Source organism: Electrona antarctica (assembly GCF_951216825.1).
Source record: "Electrona antarctica genome assembly, chromosome: 11".
Taxonomy (NCBI): Eukaryota; Metazoa; Chordata; class Actinopteri; order Myctophiformes; family Myctophidae; genus Electrona; species Electrona antarctica.
Window position 1 is genome coordinate 8,001,029 of NC_136792.1, and position 21,367 is coordinate 8,022,395.

Below are 21,367 nucleotides of genomic sequence, written 5' to 3' on the forward strand. Positions count from 1 at the left end.
AACTCACAACATCTCAATTGGATAGTTGAACAATTTAAAAATGTTTTTCAAAATAGTAAAACAAAAAGAAAAAAAACTTCAAAGAAGTTTAGGGATAATGGCTAAGGCAATGACGAAAATAGGGCCCTACGTGTAATACACACACTGGAGACCTGCGGATGGCGGATTTAACAGTTTAGGGTGGTTAACCGCAGTTTAGGGTGGATTTGGGTCATTCAAATATATTATAAATTAATATTGGATCAACCCGCGGATGAAATAATGCGGGAAATAAATGAATGGCATCTACTGTATCTATAGGCTTATTATTATAGCTTTTAAAAACACACAAAAACTCGCATAAATTGGAATAATTAATGAATGCGGTCAGACAACGGGCGGATTATAAATATGCACACGCGGATTCCGTCATCCGCAACACACGCACTCTCCTGGTGAAGAGTCTGGGAGATAATGGAGCTACACTCCCGTGTTATGGTCCAGGGAAAGGATCCAAGATATCCAACAGACAGGTGTACAACTACAGTATTTTCCTGGGTGATAGAGACTACAGCGGAGCCTACCTCTGTTTACAGAAGTGGGTAACACACACACACACACACACACACACACACACACACACACACACACACACACACACACACACACACACACACACACACACACACACACACACACACACACACACACACACACACACACACACACACACACACACACACACACACACACACACACACACACACACACACACACACACACACACACACACACACACACACACACACACACCCCACCTATAGCCATCACTTTTATTAACCCATTTTGACCTGAGATCAAATTCTAAAAATGTCTTCTACATCCTGACAGTTTTCTGAAAAAGCTATGTTTCTTCTATTTTTCAAAAATAGCAGACCTACAAGCTCATAGCGCGCCACTCGGTGGCGCGCTATGAGCTTGTAGATCTGCTATTTTTCAATAGCTAACACCAAAAGGGGTTCCCGCCCAGAATGGGTTAAAACAATGAACACGTTCAGCTCTTCACTTGTTTCCGAGGGTTGAAATTGTAAGGCAGACACATAACCGTTTGTGGTTAATTCCAAGTGAAAGCACAAACTCTAAGGCTACTGTTGGGAGAGATGTGAGACTTCACTGTACACAGGCTTACATTATGCACTGAGACTTTGGCTCACAGGCGGCTTTTGAGAGGCACCTATGAAAGTGCTGGCCTTGTTCCCCTTTCCCTGGGGCCCCCCAGGGGCTCAGGCAAAGTCTAGCGTCTGAAACTCTGCCAGAATCCGTCAAGAATGCCGACCGTGGTTGACAAAGAAGGGCACCACGCTTGTTTTTAGCACATTAGCAATGAGTTGCTAAAAGTAGGGGGGGGTCATCATGATTCATGGCAAATATATAGACCCAATTCCGAGCTACATCAATTATAAGAAATGGTTACTTACGGCGGGAGATGATGACTCGAGAGTGAGTGGGACAGAAGTCCTTCAAGGGAGACCGAACAATAAATTGAAGCCCAAATGTCCTTGAAAAGTAATTTTAGTCGGCAGCCTTGAGCCCAGCACAGCAGAAAATCCCAAACAGACATGGGAATTAAACTAGAGGAGAGGGTTTCAGAGCCTAATCTCTCCCTTCACACACAAACAGTCACACGCAAATGTATATATGGTAAATGTTACACTCACACACAGAAACTCACACACATGTGTGTGGCCCTGGACACACGAAGTAGCAGTTCACATGCATGTGAAATCTTTCTGTAGATCCTGAAGAGTATGTACCATGAATACCTGACAAAACAATTGCTCACTCCCACAGCAAGATGTAGTCAGTCAGACACTCCCCAAAAAATGACATTTCTCTCAAAACAATTGAGCGCACGCACGCACACACACACAGCAGTAAGATCCCTACCAGTGCTAGTGTTAGTCTGTCAGTCAGCAGAGGGCTGCGATATTTCGTTTCGTTATGCACACACAGTGTTTGTGTGTGCACGTGTGTGAGAGAGAAAGAACACACACCAAATTGTACTCCACACTTCCTAGCCCTCACCACTGAGCTGGGATTATGACAAGGCCTCCAATAGTCACACATTATGACACACACACACACACACACACACACACACACACACACACACACACACACACACACACACACACACACACACACACACACACACACACACACACACACACACACACACACACACACACACACACACACACACACACACACACACACACACACACACACACACACACACACACACACACACACACACACACACACACACACACACACACACACACACAGGGAAGTCAAATACGCATTTTTTAAAATCTGGCTTCCATCAAATGGCTGTGTGGAGAATGTGCTCTAGCTTTGCGGACATTAGCATGCAGAAAACTAGTCATGCATGGACCTAGAGCGTGTTCTGTTGGTTCTGAGAGAGAGAACCGGGGTCTATTAACCACTTTCAACCATGCGTCCGCAAGAATCCAAAAATAGCATCTCATTGATTCACAGTGATTTCCATGGTAAGATTAAACAGCAATCCTGGCCTGGGCCATGGCTCAGAGGTCCAGGCACCTTGGCCGGTAATCCAGTCTGGCAGTGTGCCGCGGGTTCTACTCCCGATCCCGAAAAAAAATAATATATATATATAAAATAAAGGCGAAAGCCACAAAAAAAACATTAAAAAAAAGAAGGATTAAACAGCAGTCCTACTGAACAAAGTCACAAACGCAAACAAAGCTGATCCTGACAGTACACACCATCACAAAACTCAGCACAGTTTGTTTTAAAGACATTTTTTAATGTCCTGTTGATTTTCCGTATCTGCGGATCCAGTCTGGCTCGTCTTCCTTCCTTCTTCCACAGAAAATGGCTTAAATCAACATGAGTTTGATGTCGTTAATCAGAACAAACTCCACACTGGGCTTTGTGATTATATCTTGTCAGAATCCACTTTGTTGGTCTTCGTTTATATCATGCTAAAAGAGTGACTTTGAGAGCTTTTTCATCATACAAATGAGACGATATTCACACAGGCTTTGCCTGTGTGTTTCTCGAGAGAAAACCAACTAACCAACTGCTTCCCATGGTGAATGAGAATTTAAATCGGTAGCCATTTACTGTGACCATGATGTGAAGAAACAGGTGGTTGATTGTACGGAAAGTCAAAGGACCAAACCAAACCAGCAACTCATTTAAGAGGAAGAAGACAGAGAGAAGGAGAGAGAGGGAGTGAAAAACAGGGGGATTTTTTTTTAAAGAAAAGAAAGACAGACAGACAGCTTCTTCTCAGAATGTGTGACAATTAGAGCTGTAAATCACTCCCTGTGTCGAGGGAGGAATGGTGGCACTGCAGGCTAGTACAGACAGGAAGAGGATCACGCAGCCAGTGATCGATAAGGAGGTGATTGGACTGACGTGCGAAGGTTGAGGGGCCGCCAATAGAACGTTTTCTCTCTGCCTATCCAAAGCCCATTGGGACCTGATGGATTGATGGATGACTACCTGGGGGGCTTGTTACTTCTGATCAGATGAACCTCTCCCTGTTGGTTTAGTGGAACGCTGAATTCACAAAGCGGGGTGGGGGTGGAGTACGGAAGAGAGGATGGAAGTTGCACAGACTTACTATAGTGGAGATAATACGGACTAGTCATGGGGATGTAGGTAGTATGGACTAGTGGGTAGGGACTAGAGAGTGAGACTGTATGACTAGAGGGAGGGTGCGTGGTGATATGTGAATCTCAAATTCACCTTCATGAGAACGCCTATAGTTCCTACATTCCCACCTTTGCCTACATCGTCTATCACAGACCTAGTGCTTTGTATTTTACTTATCCCTAAACTTATTTGGCATTTTGAAAAACAGTTAAAAAATAGTTCAAATAGCCGATCTACAAGCTCGATGTAGATCGGCTAGTTGAACTATTTTTAAAATGTTTAAATTATGTCAAAGCAGTTTAGGGATAAAGGGTAAGGCACACCCAAGATAGTCTTTACACCCAGCTGGGTGAGGGGAGTGATGAAAGGATGAGGAGGGGGACATTCAGCTTAATTACCAGTTTGAAATGTTACTGCCGAGTGACCTCACAGTGGCAGGAACTCACCTCGTCAAACCAATCAACCACCAATCAAGCCTAGTGTTGTGCAATCGATATTGATCCGTCTATCTCTCTCTCTCTCTCTCTCTCTCTCTCTAATGCAGTGTTTCCCAACCTGTGTACCGCGGTACTTTACTGTGCCGGTTGATGTGTCCAGGTGTGCCGCCTGATTTGACCGAAAATTTAACACTAACCCTAACACTATCCCTCCCCCGAAAGCAATAGCTATTGAGCTGCAGGATTCCTATTGTTGCGTCGTCGTTGTTGTCACACGTCTAATTAATTAGACGTGCGACAACAACAACCACGGAACAATAGACTCTAACGACAGCTATGACCGGGCGATACAAAGGATTTGTTAGCCGAGTGAAAGAGATTAATCCTGACGTCATGGCTACACACTGTTTTTTACATCGTGAGGCGCTGGTTGCAAAGACTTTACCAAAAGACCTGTCAGTTGTGTTGGATGATGCAGTAAGCGTCGTTAACTTTATTAAAGCAAGACCACTGAAAAGCCGGCTGTTCGCCACACTGTGCGAGGAAATGGAGGCGGAACATCAAACTCTGCTGTTGCACACCGAAGTTCGATGGCTTTCCAGGGGAAAAGTTTTGTCGCGTGTATATGAACTGAGGGAGGAATTAAAGTGCTTTCTGTCCGCTGAGCAATCCAAATATGCCGAACTGTTTGCAAATGAGTACTGGTGTGCAAGACTAGCATACATGGCGGATATTTTTGTCCATCTGAATGAACTGAACAGGAAAATGCATGAGGAGTTGATGAGGAGCTCCGTGTCAGTTTGTCCAGCGTCTCAGCCAGGATAAAAACTCTTTGTTCAGGAAAACAAGCTCAAGGTTCACACTAAGACAGAACTATTTTCATTTATTTTTATCAAATATTTTTTTGCGATTTTTGTGCTCAAGTTTAAGACCATTGTATTGTGGCAAAATATTTTTGTTCTTGTTTTTACAACTCCTTTTTTTATTTAGAAGTATTACTTTGCATTGACAAATTGAACATGTGTGTTGCTATATTTTGTATATTGAGTTTTCAAAAATAAATTGATGAAACTGAGGCACTGTCTCTGTCCCTTTCTTTCTCTTTAAAGTTATTTGATGAGTGCTGTCATGTGTGTTTTTAAAAGTATATTGGGTTCAAAGAAGTTTTACTCTGTCAAAACTATAATGTGTTTGGTATCAAAGACGTTTTACTATATATATATATTATATTATATTATATTATATTATATTATATTATATTATATTATATTATATTATATATATATATATATATATATATATATACATACACACATGCACACCCCCCGTATATCTAGGTGTGCCCCGAGATTTTTAGGCTATGAAAAGTGTGCCCCGGGACAAAAAAGGTTGGGAAACACTGCTCTAATGTATGTACATACTGTACACACACACACACACACACAGCATATATACATGGTGAGAGGGAAATAAACCCGTAGCAATATACAATGCAGATATTAATATTCCTTCACATGTAAAGTATGTTGATCACTGTTGTTGCCCTTGTTTGGGTGGTCGGCATGGCAAGATGCTAAACTGCTTATTTGAATTTATTCACGCTCATTTATTATTTATTGCTTATTTATCATTCATTCGTTACTTCTTTTCCTCATTTTTTTGTTTTTGCGTCGTGTTGCCGCACACGTACCGTATGCATGCGTTTGTGATTTAAAAAAATAAGTTAAAAGAATTAAGATCCACCAAATGAGAGTGATCTCTTACCTTCCTTTTCTTGAAGGCCTGTCTGGCCATTAAGCCCCGACAGCTCCCCTGGAACAGAGTGATGTTCCTCCTGGTCTGCACGTCTCTCTGCTCCTCCAGCTTGGCCAGGGTCCCCGCTCGGAAAAACACCTGGGGATGGAGGGAGGGAGGGAGGCTTTAGATTTGTGTGCGTTTGCATTTATATACAACCAATTCAAGACCTCACAATTATCCCCAGTTCATTTTTAGCTCATTCCCTGGCAATGACGACTTTGGACGATTTTGTTTTTTTCATAAGCCCAAGACGACTGATTTTATTTTTTACACTAAATGGCGCTCTTAGCAAACCTATGATTCACCGTTCGACTTTCGACGAAACCAGGAAATCGCGTGGTCTCAAAAACATCCACTCCCATGTTAGAGGATTTCCTAGAACGCCTCTAATCTCCCTTCCTGTATTGTTCCACTTCAGTGGTGACGAACATAGCATTTTCAAAACAGCATAACAAATAAAGCATGTTTGAAATGTCTTTTTTTTTCTTCTGTGCGAACGCATCAACGGTCGGGGAAGGGATGCGATCGTAGTGGAGATGAATATTCTGTGACTAAAAGGTAAGCAAATACGGAAAAGAAAAGTTGGCCGGTACATTTAGGTATTCAATCTGGCAGTGAATGAGTTGATTAGGGTGGCCGAACGTGGCAGCGTGGGTAGTCATGGCTGTCTGGGAATGGGAAGGTCGCTGGTTCCACCCCGCAGCTCGCCCACTCTACGTGTCCACGTAGCTCAGTGCCACTGAGCAACACACTTAACCCATTTAGACCTGAGAATGATTCTACAAATGTCTTCTAAATGTGATTTTTCCATTACTTTTACATTTATATATTTTTTACAGCCCCCCCCCCCCCCCCGTGCTCATCAGAACCACCTGTCGATGTCATCTCTACATTTTCTGCAGAATATGATCAATTGTCAAAAAATAAACATGCAAGTTTTAGCCCCTACATTGAATTCAGATTTCATCAGACGTAAAGGCAGGTAGCAGAGATTTACAAGACTATGTATGGTGGAGGCAGTTAATTTCATCAGCTTGCTTTGAACACTTTACTGTCATTTCCATGTTCTTGATCTACTTGGGAATATTGTAGCGCCGGGTCTCTTGCGAAGACTGCAAACACACTTCCTCAGGCGAATGCTCGTCAAACCCTTTGAACCCTTTGAATACAGGCCTTAATTGCATTAGCATGCTATTAGTAGGCAGAGTTGGGCTCAGCTTAACAATCCCCTAATTAATCCATTGAGACCTGGAACGCATCCATGTCACGTTAGCGTTTAACCACATTAATTATGTTATAATTTAGCTATTGAAAAATAGCAGATCTACAAGCTCATAGCGCGCCACCGAGTGGCGCGCTATGAACTTGTAGGTCTGCTATTTTTGAAAAATCGTTAAAATGTGCCTCAAATCTTTCCGAAAATTGTCATGATTTAGAAAACTTTTTTTTTTTTTTTTTCCGACGTCAGGCCTGAATGGGTTAAAAGTCCCAAAGTGCTGGCAAAGTGACTCGAGTAACAACTCTTCCAGAAACATGAAAAACTAGGGTTCAACCAAAATGCCACTGCCCAGTAATGCCATGTATGTGACCAAGATTGTTTAAATAATATCATTAAATAGTCGAGCTGCTCTAGCACATGGAGATGAGATTGCAGTTTTGTTGCTGATTGCATCACAACTCCAGGACTCGCCTCTGATATTAAGGGTGTCTCAACCCCTTTCAGGAAGCCATTATGCCCAGTTAACGAGACAGCAAGATTGAACAAAAGAGGAAAACTATTCTCTACAGGACCGACATAGTATTAACCCATTTTGGGCGGGAACCCCTTTGTGTTTTAAACATTGTTATAATTTAGCTATTGAAAAATATAAAAAAAATATTTTTGGCGCAAATCATTGAATATATATTTCAGAGCAAACATTTTTAACTAAAATATTTGCTTCTGGGGGGTCCCTGGAACTACATATTTTGAGATGGGGGTCAGTGGCCCAATAGAGATAATTCTGGGGGTCCTTGACATGAAAAAGGTTGAGCACCACTGACATAGAAACATAGGTTTTTCAGAAAAATGTTTAGAAGCCTTTTTTTTAATCGACCTCAGTCCAAAATGGGTTAAGCCTGATTTAATACCTTGTCGCTTGCAAGAAATAGCAGATTTCCAACTGAAAGTCACGGTCATATGATGAAGTATACATTAGGCCAGTGGTTCTTAACCTGTTCTGGATCCAGGGCCCACGTTCACTGCAGAGTGCTTTTTCAGAGCCTGTTTATTTCAATGATCTGGCTTGGATCAATGTAACCAACAGTGACATTTAAGTTGCTATTCATCAGTATCATAATGAAAACACATTTTCACTTCATGTTATAATTAACATAAAGATCTTTGAGGGCCACTTGCAATGCCCTCGCCGCCCACCATGGGCTCCAGCCCACCATGGGCTCCAGCCCACAGGTTGAGAATCGCTGCATGAGGCATAAGGGGAGCCATGGCCCAGGCCAGAATACCATGATTTCTTACAGTACAAGGTCAAATTTGTGAGTTAACAATGGCGTGTTTGACCAGTATGGTGCTTCAACATCAACATAATACCTATGAAACATACGCGCCACATCACGCCTCATGACACACTCCATATACAGTATGGCTGTCTGGAGATGACTGGATCATCACCATCACATCTGCATAGCCGGCCAGCAAATCTACATCTGACTTCACCATTTTTTTTTCCACTGACACCAGATTAATAGTTTAACTGCTTTTCAACTGTGCCGTATTTAGAAGCTCTGTTGTTTCACCACAACCTCGCCCTTTAGGGCCCTCAGGGTGTCTTACTGGTTATCATCATTATTATTGTATGTTTTTACGCATAGAAAATGACTTATTGTAAAAACAATATACCAAAAAAATCCCCCATATTCGAGGAATATTCGAAATTCTAATATTAATTTCCCAGCCCTATGGCAGATACAGCCTCATTTACATAATATTATACGGCACTACGAAGCCAACTAAATAACCCAAACTTGCAGCTGTTATTGCCGACAATCAATGGCAACACTTCTGTCTCTTCACTGCTGATTACACGGTCTGAGCATCACTTTAGACACATAGCAACAAAGGGGATGAGAGGACATTTTCCAGCCTTCATCATCCTTAGCCTGGTGATGCAACCAGCAAGCAATGACAACAACTCATCAGAATGGGAGTGTGTGTGTACGCCGTACGGTATGTGTGTGAGTGTGTGTACGCCGTACGGTGTGTGTGTTAATGTGAGTGTGTGTACGCCATGCGGTATGTGTGTTTCCAATATGGGCACAGGGGCAATGCCTCCTCCTCCATGTCTAAATGCCAGTGACACAGAGTGTGGGCGAAGGCTGACAGGAGAGCGTACTGAAGCACTTTGCATCTGGGAAAAAAAACTCTGACCTTCAGCATCACTAGCGCAAAGGTCACAGGGGGGCTATTACTGCACGTCGCCTTGGCAACCGCGATTACAAGGCCTGGAGTGATGGGGAACGCCACAACAGTTCCAGGGCGATATGGGCGATATGACATCAAATCAATAGCACCATTAATCCAAACTATTGCCTCGATATTGATTCATGAACAATTATTATCAACCCATTTTGACCTGAGATCAGATTCTATAAATGTCTTCTACATCCTGACAGTTTTCTGAAAAAGCTATGTTTCTATGGCAGTCGTTCTTCGATTTAAAAAAAATAGCAGACCTACAAGCTCGTAGCGTGCCACTCAGTGGCGCGCTTATTTGTATTTTCTATCACTATTATTATTTTGTTATTACATTATTGTTGCATTTTGATGTTTTATATTGTTTTGATTGTTCAAGCACTTTGTAACTTGGTTTAAAAAAGTGCTATATAAATAAAGTTTTATTCTGGGTGCCTGCCATGCAATGGCAGAAACACAGGTTGAAATCTAAAACGCATACTTAATAATTATTATAATCAATACGCGAAACTTCGACGTCTACGGCCGGCCGCACGGTTTGCCAAAGCCCCGCAATATATACATCAAAACGTGCGGCTCGGTCGGGAATGGTGTGCTTGTGCTTTTCTTTCCGATTCGTGTTACCGTGCCCACGTAATTCGCAATAAACGACGCGAAAAATGCCCCATTCAAAGTCGATGGGGAAACGCGTGGAAAAACAGAAAACGACACGTTACTTTGGAGCCACATTGCTCTGGCATACTGGTACGTAGAAACACGATTCGAACGTCAAACAGCACACGAGGCCATCGACTTTGTGGTGGTTCAGACGGAATTCGAATACGTTGCACGGTTTGTCCGCTATCGCAGTTCAAAGTGTGTGTGGTCTGAGCAATATTCTCGACTCAGAGTGTCGCACGCCCAGAGAGAGAGCGGATCAGAGTGAGAAGCCAATGTGAAGACTATACCGAAATTCTCCGAACAAATCGTCCTCACGGCCAAAATATTCACTTTACACGCATGGGTTTCGGTAATTTTGTAGCCACACTCGTCCTCTTTCACCCAATGTCACAACCAAAGCCCAGATACATACAGTACGTGAACTACAGCTCTGAAAGCGACAGGTGTACCATCATAATGTGTCAAAAACTCCATGTTAACTGCCTGAATGACTCAGCAATTTTTTCATCACAAGCACAATTCTTAACTCGCTCTTATAACCACGTTTTTCATCGTACCAATGCCACGATAGCACACGGCGTACCTCAATGCCTCGGGTCACTCACGGTGAAAACAAAAATCGCATTCGACTTTTACTTTTTGCGATAGAGCAATTTGTTCGGACATACGATCTCTCATAGAGAGTCAGTGTGCTTTACCTTTCAATACTGTTTGCATTGCATAGACTAGCCCAGGTGAAAATGATACTTTGTTAATGATTCAAGGTCACCTGACCAACTCTCGCACACGCGCGCACACATGCACATGCACGCACATGCACACATGTGCACGCACACACACATTGAAAGTCAATAGAGAAATTCGGGGAAACACGTAACTCTGTCATTTCTCAACCGTTTCGGATGCGGGGCGGCTCGCCAGAACCGGGCCGCCCCCCTGAGCGAAACCAAATGGACCCCTTAGCATGTTAGCATTAGCATGTTAGCATTAGCATGTTAGCATGTTAGCATTAGCATGTTAGCATGTTAGCATTAGCATGTTAGCATGTTAGCATTAGCATGTTAGCATTATCATGTTAGCATGTTAGCATTAGCATATTAGCATGTTAGCATTAGCATGTTAGCATGTTAGCATGTTAGCATTAGCATGTTAGCATGTTAGCATTAGCATGTTAGCATTAGCATGTTAGCATGTTAGCATTAGCATGTTAGCATGTTAGCATGTTAGCATGTTAGTATTAGAATGTTGGTGGCAACGTAATGTGCAATAAACTTAGACAAAATACCCCATTGAAAGTCAACCAAATGGACCCTTACAGGGTCTGAGAGGCTAAATGTCATCAAATGGTGGTCCATGGCTCAAATGCTGCACAGACTTGGCGAGCTGCAGGCACCCAGTCAAATTTCCTGAAATTTGTTTCTAGTTATTATTATTATTATGAGCTTGTAGATCTGCTATTTTTCAATAGCTAAAGCATAACAATGCTAACACCAAAAGGGGTTCCCGCCAAAAAAGGGTTAATATAGATTTGATCTATAATAATAATAAATATAGGGATCTATAACACGTTGCATCGTGCTGCAATTGCAAGCTTTTAGATTGTCTATTTTTTTGTACACCACCACTGTACAACCAAATATAATACGGGATTATGTGGTTAATTTAGTCGACTATAAAAGATATATTAGATTTCATGTCGAATCATTCATAATACAATACATAAGTCAAATCATAAATTAAAAAAACCTCATCTCGATAACCAACTTCTTTTCGGATTTCAATATGTTTTCCATTAAATGCCCAGCCTACAAAGGGTACTCATACAAAATGAATACATTTGCGTCCACCAGGTGGCAGTAGATGGGTTAAAAAAAGTCCCTAAATCTATCTATACTATACGATATGTATCGTATTGCTGTTAAAATATAACAGCCTCTTCCGGCTCTGGGGCGCGTGTCACAATTGAGTTGAAGGCACAATTTTCCCAAGATTCCTTGCAAAGCATTTGCCTTCAATGAAGTCCCGAAAAAGACGCGCTGTGATTGGCCAGTAGTCACTTGTGTGACCGCGAGAGACATGGAGTATGAGCATGAGTGACGTCACTTGGGCAGCGACGCAGTGTGCCTTCAGCACTTCTAAATAAGAAAGCTGTCGGAGAACTGTTGCTTTGTGTTCACTCTTTAATGTTTTCTGTTAGTAATCCCCCCCTGGCTCTGATGCTGTATTGTTGTATTAATAACTTTGTTGTTTGTCTTGTTTTGTATTGTAATGTATTGTATGTCATAACTGTTATAAAGATTCGTTTAACCCATTTTGGGCGGGAACCCCTTTTGGTGTTAGCATTATATTATGCTTTAGCTATTGAAAAATAGCAGATCTACAAGCTCATAGCGCGCCACCGAGTGGCGCGCTACGAGCTTGTAGGTCTGCTATTTTTGAAAAATCGAAGAACGACTGCCATAGAAACATAGCTTTTTCAGAAAACTGACATTTTTAGAATCTGATCTCAGGTCAAAATGGGTAAAAAAAGAAGCCTTCAGCACTGCACTTCCGCTTGACTTGACTCATTGGGAGACACGTCGCTCCAATGAACCAGTGAGGCATCTATTTTTTTTAATATCTATGGTTACACCTCTACTGACCACACCAACGATGCCCAACAGCTGAATATCCATGACCTACTTGTCATATCCTATCCATCGGCCTGAGTACTCCATAGTGGTGGGATTGTTCTTCAAAGCTAAGACCTTAACACCTACAGTATGATGCTAAAAACGTGTATACACGTATATTAAAACCGTGGGGTGCCTCGGACGTGTATACACGTCTTTTAGTCCTTTTTAATGATATAAAACGCGATCGCTGTAAACCAATTTTTTTTTTTACAGCTCCCGTTGCTAGGCAACGCCTTACACAGAGCACCTGGACATGTTTTGTGCATTTTCTTCGTTTACGGGGCGACAAATAAAGCAAAAACAAACAAAGTTGCTATGCATCTCTAAATCTACGGCGCTCTCCATGGTTTTGATCAGAACGCCGATGTTCTGTCCGGAATTTCAGACTTAACAAAGCATCTCGTTTGGAATATTAACGCTTCTAAAGAGAGATCAGACTTGACAGTGCGAGGTAGTAATGGAATATTATACCTCCCGCTTTAGAGGGGGAAGTAAAATCTGCCCACCTGCTTGGCACTCTAGTGCCTTTATTGTTTGAACCACAAACAAGTGTTTTTCAGCTAATATTATCCCATAACATTGAGTTTCAGCACCAACCTCCAAAGAATCGATATGCAGTGGAAAACAAAATATGTGGAACCCAAAGCTAGTGTCCTAGCCCATTCTGGACGGGAACCCCTTTTGGTGTTTTAAAGCATTATGTTATACTTTAGCTATTGAAAAATAGCAGATCTACAAGCTCATAGCGCGCCACCGAGTGGCGCGCTACGAGCTTGTAGGTCTGCTATTTTTGAAAAATCGTGAAAATGCGGCGCAAATCTTTGAATATACATTCTTTCAGAAGACTTTTTTAAATTTTATTCGAAGTCAGGCCTAAATGTCCTAGTAGAGTAAAGGTAGTAGTAGAGTCCTGTCAAGTTGAGCCGCTACCATGCCATACGAGTAAATCACCAGTGGGTGCAATCTTTTACGTGTATATAAAAAACTCCAAAACAGAATTAATAAAATAAAATAAAAATTGCCAACAAAGGTGTTGCACAACAGGTGGCATACGTAGTGTGGACATTACAGGACACATGCATGTTCTGACTTTGAACTTCAAATGAAATTCTGGTGCGCGCACAACGTGTATGGCAGGTACCAGCTACACCCACTCACACCAGCTACATACAGCCCAAAATGAGCCCTACTCCCTGGGATAAAACTTTGTCTTTGTCTTTCTTGTCCCTGCTGCTCACAGCCCCGCCTGCTCCCATCTCCCAGGACTTTCCCCTCTCCCTGCTCCCCACAGCTCCGCCTGCTCCCTCCTCATCTCCCAGGACTTTCCCCGAGAGCTAATTAACAACCCATCAGCCTGTCTTCCTTCCACGGCTTTCGCTGTTTTCCATGTGAAAGGATCTCAATCTGCCAGTGGCTGATTGGTTGTTCGTCAGAGGTTATCGGCGCGTGCCAAGGCTGAGGGTGGTATATCGGTGAGGGTATGTATACTGTCCCCCTCCGGCAAAATCAATCACTCGGACAATAGACGAGCGACAAAAGGTGTAGTGAGAGTGACAACACACGAATCCCCCCCCCCTCCCCCCCTCCCCCTCTACCCCTGCAACACGGAAGGGGAGTCAATGAGAACGAGTAAAGAGGCGATTTCTTAACCCATTCTGGGCGGGAACCCCTTTTGGTGTTATAAGCATTATGTTATGCTTTAGCTATTGAAAAATAGCAGATCTACCGAGTGCCGCGCTAAGAGCTTGTAGGTCTGCTATTTTTGAAAAATCGTTAAAATGTGGCGTAAATCATTTGAATATATATTCTTTCAGAGTGAACGTTTTTAACTCAAATCTTTGCTTCTGGGGGGGGGGGGGGGGGGGGGGGGGGGGGTCCCTGGAACTACATAATTTCAGATGGGGGTCGGCTGCCAATTACATATTTTCCGGGGGTCCTTGACATGAAAATGTTTGAGAACGACATAGAAAACTGTCAGAATTTAGAAGGCACTTGTAGAATGTAGGCAGTCGATAATGGGTTAATGGCCTTATTTCGGCGAGTCACTGGGTGATTAAAACGTCGCGGGCTGCCAGGGATCTGCTGGCAGCAAATTGCGCCACACACACACATGCCGTTGAGGAGGTGGAGGACGACATTCTGGGAATAAAAAGAAGGCTGCCCACGCAGAGAGAGAGACACACCGTGCATATCTGGTTTAACCCATTTTGGGCGGGAACTCCTGTTGGTGTTTTAAGCCAATGATATGCTTTATCTACTGAAAAATAGCAGATCTACAAGCTCGAGCTTGTAGGTCTGCTATTTTAAAAAAATCGTGAAAATGTGGCGCAAATCTTTGAATATTATATTCTTTCAGAGCGAATGTTTTTTACTCAAATCTTTGCTTCTGGGGAGGTCCCTGGAACAACATATTTTCAGATGGGGGTCGGAGGCCAAATACATATAATTCTGGGGGTTCTTGACATGAAATAGTTTGAGCACCACTGACATAGAAACATAGGGGTTTTCGGAAAACTATCAGGATTTAGAAGACATTTGTAGAATCGTCCTCAGGTCTATATGGTTTAATAAGTGGCTCGTGCCAGCTTTCACGATGTGGAGCGCGGCGAGGGAAATGGAACAACAGCCAAGACAATAGATAAACATTTAACCTTAGGAGTTGCAGCCTCTTTATTGCGTCCGACCTCCCCATCTATTGGCTTTTGTGTTTTAGGTCCCCTGGAGACGCAGTAAACGGAAGCACTTTGAGGCAATAATAGGATGTGTAGGAGTGTGTGTGTGGTGTACAGTTAAAGTACAGTACAGTATGTGTATAGTTGCGACCCAAGGTCGCAGTTAATATGGAATCGTGCATTCCCTGTGTGTTGGGCACCATATACGTATGGTGCCCAGGTCTCGTGACATCATCAGGGATGGAGATGTGGAGACCCTGATGTCATAGCGAATGCGACCTGCTGTCACAGTTAAGCCCATATACGGAGATGTCATCAATATTGGCCAGCAACTCTACATCTGACCTCAAACCCTTAGATCTCCATATATGGATATATGTCAGGACCTGTTCTGACATATATCCATATGTTGATCCTTCCCCATCCATCCTTCCTCTTCGATGTCTCCCTTTTGACTTATACCTGTCCATTCAAATGTCAAACTCTAGACGGGCCTGCGACAAAGTTATTAGAGCAGCTGCGCCCGGCAGCCGGCGAAAACTAGAGTTCTCACTCAAGAGAATGTCGCCCTTTAGGGCAAGGGCGAGGTCGCTTCTCGCCCTCAGGCGTCTTACTGGTAGTTTGTATCTGTATAAACATGTGTGTGTGTGTGTGTGTGTGTGTGTGTGTGTGTGTGTGTGTGTGTGTGTGTGCGTGCGTTATTCTAGGTGTATCTGTGTGCATGTGTCTGTGAGTGTAACAATAATGTACTGTACGTGTGGTTCAAATGTGCTTGTCAATGTACAGTGCCTATATCAATATTTGCACATTTACAGTATGTTTGTGTGTGTGTGTGTGTGTGTGTGTGTGCGTGCGTGCGTGCGTGCATGCGTGCGTGTGTTGTGTTGTGTTGTGTTGAGCGCACTCACTCTGCTTAGCCCCATGTGATAGCTGCTCTTCTCCAACTCCAAGGACTCCAACAGTTCCTCCACCGCCTGGAACAACACAACAACAACAACTCATTAATGTTGCGTGAATTAATTAACACAATACAAACACTAAATGAACAGACCAACACAAAGCACTTAGTGGACAGACACACATAAAAACACTTAACAAAACAAACAGTTACTGGACAACGCAATATGAACAGACAGGACAGACCTACACAAAACCAGCCGATTGGCTACAGTGACTCTCCACCTCTGCCTCACATGATGCCATTTGCTCAAAGGATGCTGGCGTGGTACCATGGCAGCATCCTCCAACACCAGCAAACACACACCCACACACACACACACACACACAACCTCTCTCCCTCAGGGGACTTGAGAGCCAAGAACAAGTCAGACAGAAAGGCAGCTCCTGCCTGCAGCTCTCCGGAAAGAAAAGCGACCGTTTCAGGTCTGTTCTGTCAGTTTTGATCTTGTGCGTAAAGTCAACCTTTACCAGACTCGAGTGCAGAGACACCTTACTCCCTTCAGGGAACTTCACTTTTAAAGTTCCTCCAGCCTCTCAAGGTGGGTGGGTTGAAAGAACATTTCAATTTGTTTGTTTTTTATTTCTGCACAAGGTCTGAAAAGCTGTTGGAATGAGGGATGGTTTTCGGGAAAAACAAAACTCTCTCCATCTCTCTCTCTCTCCTCTTCCGAGGAGCCATGTCCTCCCAACACCTCCAGCAATTAGGCAGCGTCCTCTCCTCTTCTCCTCTCAAAGCCCTTCTCACTTTCTCTTTCTCACTTTCCCTCCACTCCCCAGAGAGCAGACTACCTATTAGTTCTCTCTGAGTGGGCTATCCCCGCTAAGCTAGTCTCCAAGGACCATCCAGAGCTTTACTGCCAATGCGCTTTTAGGTGAGAGCAAGAGAGGGAAAGAGGGAGAGATGTAGAGAGAGAGAGGTAGAGAGAGAGAGAGAGAGAGAGAGAGAGAGAGAGACAGAGACAGAGACAGAGAGAGAGGCAATCCTTTTCATTGATCTGCTTAATTGATCTACGTAAATCTCCTCTATCTATTCTGAGTTGATATACGTTCTCACAGCAGCTCTCAGACCTGCAGACAGACGGATTTGTGCTGGCCATCATGTCTGACTGTTTTTTTTTTTCTTTCTTTTTGTGACTCACAGATGAGGGAGAGGGAGCATTTTACAGTTTGGCAGATAGACAATTAAACACTGAATCTTAAAGTTGTTTTCCTCTCTCCCACCATGCAGTGTGAGACGCTGTGCCCTGCCTGTACACGGTACAGAGAGCACACTAATCATATATTTCATGAGATGATCCTAAACCGTACATATGAGTAAGAGATTAACGAGGGGGATGCAGGGACAAGAGAGAAGGCATGGCCACATGGAGTAAAAGGGAGAGAGAATGGGAGAGAGGGGGAGGGCGAGAGAGAGAGAGGACTCTTCATACAGCCTGTAATTAATCAGTACAGCGGCCGTATGCTGCCAGGCTGCACAATCATAATTAATTACACACAAGAGCGCCTCTTGGAGCTGTAAAGACAGGCGGGGCGGTGTGGGGGTGGTGATGGGGGTGATGGTGGGGGGGGGGGGGGGGGGTGGGGGGGGGCTCAACACGGTTGGTTTACAATGTGGAGGGAAGAGCGAACTAATGAGAAAGAGAAGGCAGGGCGAGGCAGAGAAAAACAAAGAGAGAGAGAGAGAGAGAGAAAGACGGTCGGTCAGTCACTCACCCTCTTCTCGTCGGTGACGATGTAGTTCCGGCCGTGTTTCTTGGTCAGGTGTGGCGCCAGCACGTCGAAGCGCCGGCGGAACTCCGAAAACACCATGTGATCAGGGTATCCTGACGCCAGGTGGAAGGATGGTAGGAGACAAGAGGAGGAGACAAAAAGACAAGAGTTTAAGGCTTTGTGTGGGCTATGGGGGATCCTGGCACTGTGCCAACTGTAAAAGTGTTATGGATAATGATAAAAGGGTGACTGGGAAAGAAACCAGCAAAAACAATACACTTCAAAAGCCTGAGCCTTAAAATTCAAACTTCTGAAAAGTGGAAATGCAATAGATTGTCACTAAGCATGTGATTGATAGTGAAAATCAGTTCAAATCAAATCAAACTTTATTTCTAGAGCACATTTACAAAGACCAGAAGGTCAGCCAAAGTGCTGTACACGATCATAAAACAAGCATTCAATCAACACAGAGTAAAAACAACATCAAAGCAACACAAGTATTACACAGGTTAATTAGGTCAAACATCATTGAAAGCCAGGGAGAAGAGATGGGTTTTAAGTAAAGACTTAAAGGCCTCTAAGGAGCGGGCAGACTTACCATTTTGGGCGGGAACCCCTTTTGGTGTTTTAAAGCATTATGTTATACTTTAGCTATTGAAAAATAGCAGATCTACAAGCTCATAGCGCGGCACCGAGTGCCACGCTATGAACTTGTACAGGTAGGTCTGCTATTTTTGAAAAATCGTGAAAATGTGCCTCAAATCTTTGAATATATATTATTCTTTCAGAGTTTCAGTTTTAAACTCAAATCTTTGTCAGGCCTAAATGGGTTGATATGTAGGGGCAGACAGTTCCAGAGTTTGGGGCCGGCCACTGAAAAAAGCACGGTCGGCCTCTGGACCTGTAATTGGAATTGGGCACAGTGAGGACTCGGAGCAGTTGCATCAACGTGCTTCCTTTTACCTTGCCTGTAGATCCTCAGTGCATCCAGCAGCTTGGAGCCGCGGAGCTGTGCCCTCAGCAGGTCCACGTCCAGTGTCATGAGGCCAGAGTCTGGGCTCTCTCCGTGGGCCACGCGGGGCTCACCGCTAGAGCCAACTGCCTCAGCGGTTGGCAGCAGGCAGTGGATAAAATGGACCCTGGACCGACGCACCGTGTCGATCAAAGCGTCCTGAACACATGCCGGGAGAGACAGGGAGGTGCGGGCGTGGTGTCAGGAAAACAGTTTATCGTTCATTGTTATTGTGGCTTATGGTTCCCCCCGAAAGGGAAAGGAGCCAGAATTTAAAAAATGCACCGCAAGATGAGAATGAATATTCAATCACTGCAACACATTTAATGTGCCATCCATTATGCATTGTCTGAGGTTGTATTATTCTCCCAGAGAAGGACACAATACAACAGCATCTCTCCCACACAAACAACCAAACTCATCTACAACAGATTTTCCCCCCAAATCCCTCCAACCAGAATTCTCCCTCCTCCTCCTCCCCTCCAGTGGTGATTTCGTCGACTAAAACTAAGACGAAAAAGGTTCGTCGACTACCTTTTTTCACTGACGAAAACTAAATGGAAACTAAGCTATGATGACTAAAACTAAGACTAAATATACTGACAATTTCGTCAACAAAAACTAGACTAAAATGTTAGGAAGGGACTAGTGGACAAGAGATCCAGTATAAGTCATTTTACACTTGGTTGCATGCTGAAAATAGCCAATCTACAAGCTCACAACGTGTCGCGCTGCGACGCGTTGTGAGCTTGTAGATCGGCTATCTTCAGCTAGAGTAAAATCAGCCATTATGACGGCATCAAGGCCCGCCAAAATACATTTTAGTCGACTAAATCAACTGTAGATTTAGTCATGATTTAGTTATGATATTTAGTCGACTGAAACTAGACTAACACTAAAACATTCCAGGTGACTAAAATGTGGTACTATTGAAGGTACTATGACTAAAACTAAAATCAAAATTTGCTGCCATAAAACAACAACTGCTCCTCCTCCTCTCCTCACCACTTGCAGTTTGATCTGGATGCAGAGGCTCTTCTTCTTCACGGCAGCCATCCCTGTAGTGAAGGTCTTCCTCATGCTGGTGGCTCGGCGCAGGGCCAGCTGGGAGCCTCCCTCCAGCCCGGCTATGGAGCCCGACAGCACAGTGGCCCCGCCGGACCTGCCTGCAAACAACACGCTGATGTTCTTCCTGCGGGGGGAGGGAGGGAGGGAGGGAGGGAGGGAGGGAGGGAGAGCAGTGGATGAGATGGGAAACAAGGAAGAAGAGCATGGAGGAAAGGAAACGGAGGCAGAGAAGAGAGGAGGAAAGGACAGAAAACATGGTTTTAACCCATTTTGGGCGGGAACCCATTTTGGTGTTTTAACTATTGAACTACAAGCTCGTAGCGCGGCACCGAGTGCTGCGCTACGAGCTTGTAGGTCTGCTATTCTTTTGAAAAATCATGAAAATGTGGCAAAAATCTTTGAATATGTATTCTTTCGGAGCAAACATTTTTTTTACTCAGGGGGGGGTCCCTGGAACAACATATTTTGAGATGGGGGTCGGAGGCCAAATACATATCATTTTTGGGGTCCTTGACATGAAATAGTTTGAGCACCACTGACATAGAAACACAGAAAACTCATGATTTAGAAGACATTTCGTAGAATCGAGCTCAGGCCTAAATGGGTTAACCCATTTTGACCTGAGATCAGATTCTAAAAATGTCTTCTACATCCTGACAGTTTTCTGAAAAAGCTGTGTTTCTATGTCAGTCGTTCATCGATTTTTCAAAAATAGCAGACCTACAAGCTCGTAGCGCGCCACTCGGTGGCGCGCTATGAGCTTGTAGATCTGCTATTTTTCAATAGCTAAAGCATAACAATGCTAACACCAAAAGGGGATCCCGCCCAAAATGGGCTAATGCCTGTGTGGTTTGTACGCGTGCATGCGTGCCCTTCTTTATCGGTGCGTCAAGCTGTGATTGATACTTCAATTATAGAGTACATGGAGCTAATCTGAATGTATTAGTGGCATATTGTGTTGTTTTGTGGCCCATATGTTGCATGGTCTGCTCCCTGTCGTTGCATGGCTCATTGTCCTGCCGGCTGCTCTCATCAAAGCAAGTTAACTTTTCCTAAATGCTTCTGGATGATTCTAGAGCTGTGTGGAATTCACTGCAACCTACCGCATGTCACATGGATATTGTAGAAAAAGTATCTTACGTAATCTGAATTAATTAGGGGGTGTGCGGGGATATTCGGTTACACAGTTAAAACGGGGCTGCCCCTACTAACTGTTT

The 21,367-nt window shown here is 43.7% G+C and overlaps 1 protein-coding gene across 1 annotated transcript in view; it reads right to left on the reverse strand.

Annotated features, from left to right (window-relative positions):
- LOC306931963 (unconventional myosin-XVIIIa-like) overlaps positions 1–21,367 on the reverse strand; it is a 128,534-nt gene that overhangs the window by 66,837 nt on the left and 40,330 nt on the right. Inside the window, exons 17-21 of the mRNA XM_079513668.1 lie at positions 20,088–20,274; positions 19,034–19,241; positions 18,074–18,183; positions 16,309–16,374; positions 5,889–6,017 (exon numbers count right to left, since the gene is read on the reverse strand). Coding sequence (XP_079369794.1) covers positions 5,889–6,017; positions 16,309–16,374; positions 18,074–18,183; positions 19,034–19,241; positions 20,088–20,274 — 700 coding nt within the window. The remainder of the gene's footprint in view (positions 1–5,888; positions 6,018–16,308; positions 16,375–18,073; positions 18,184–19,033; positions 19,242–20,087; positions 20,275–21,367) is intronic.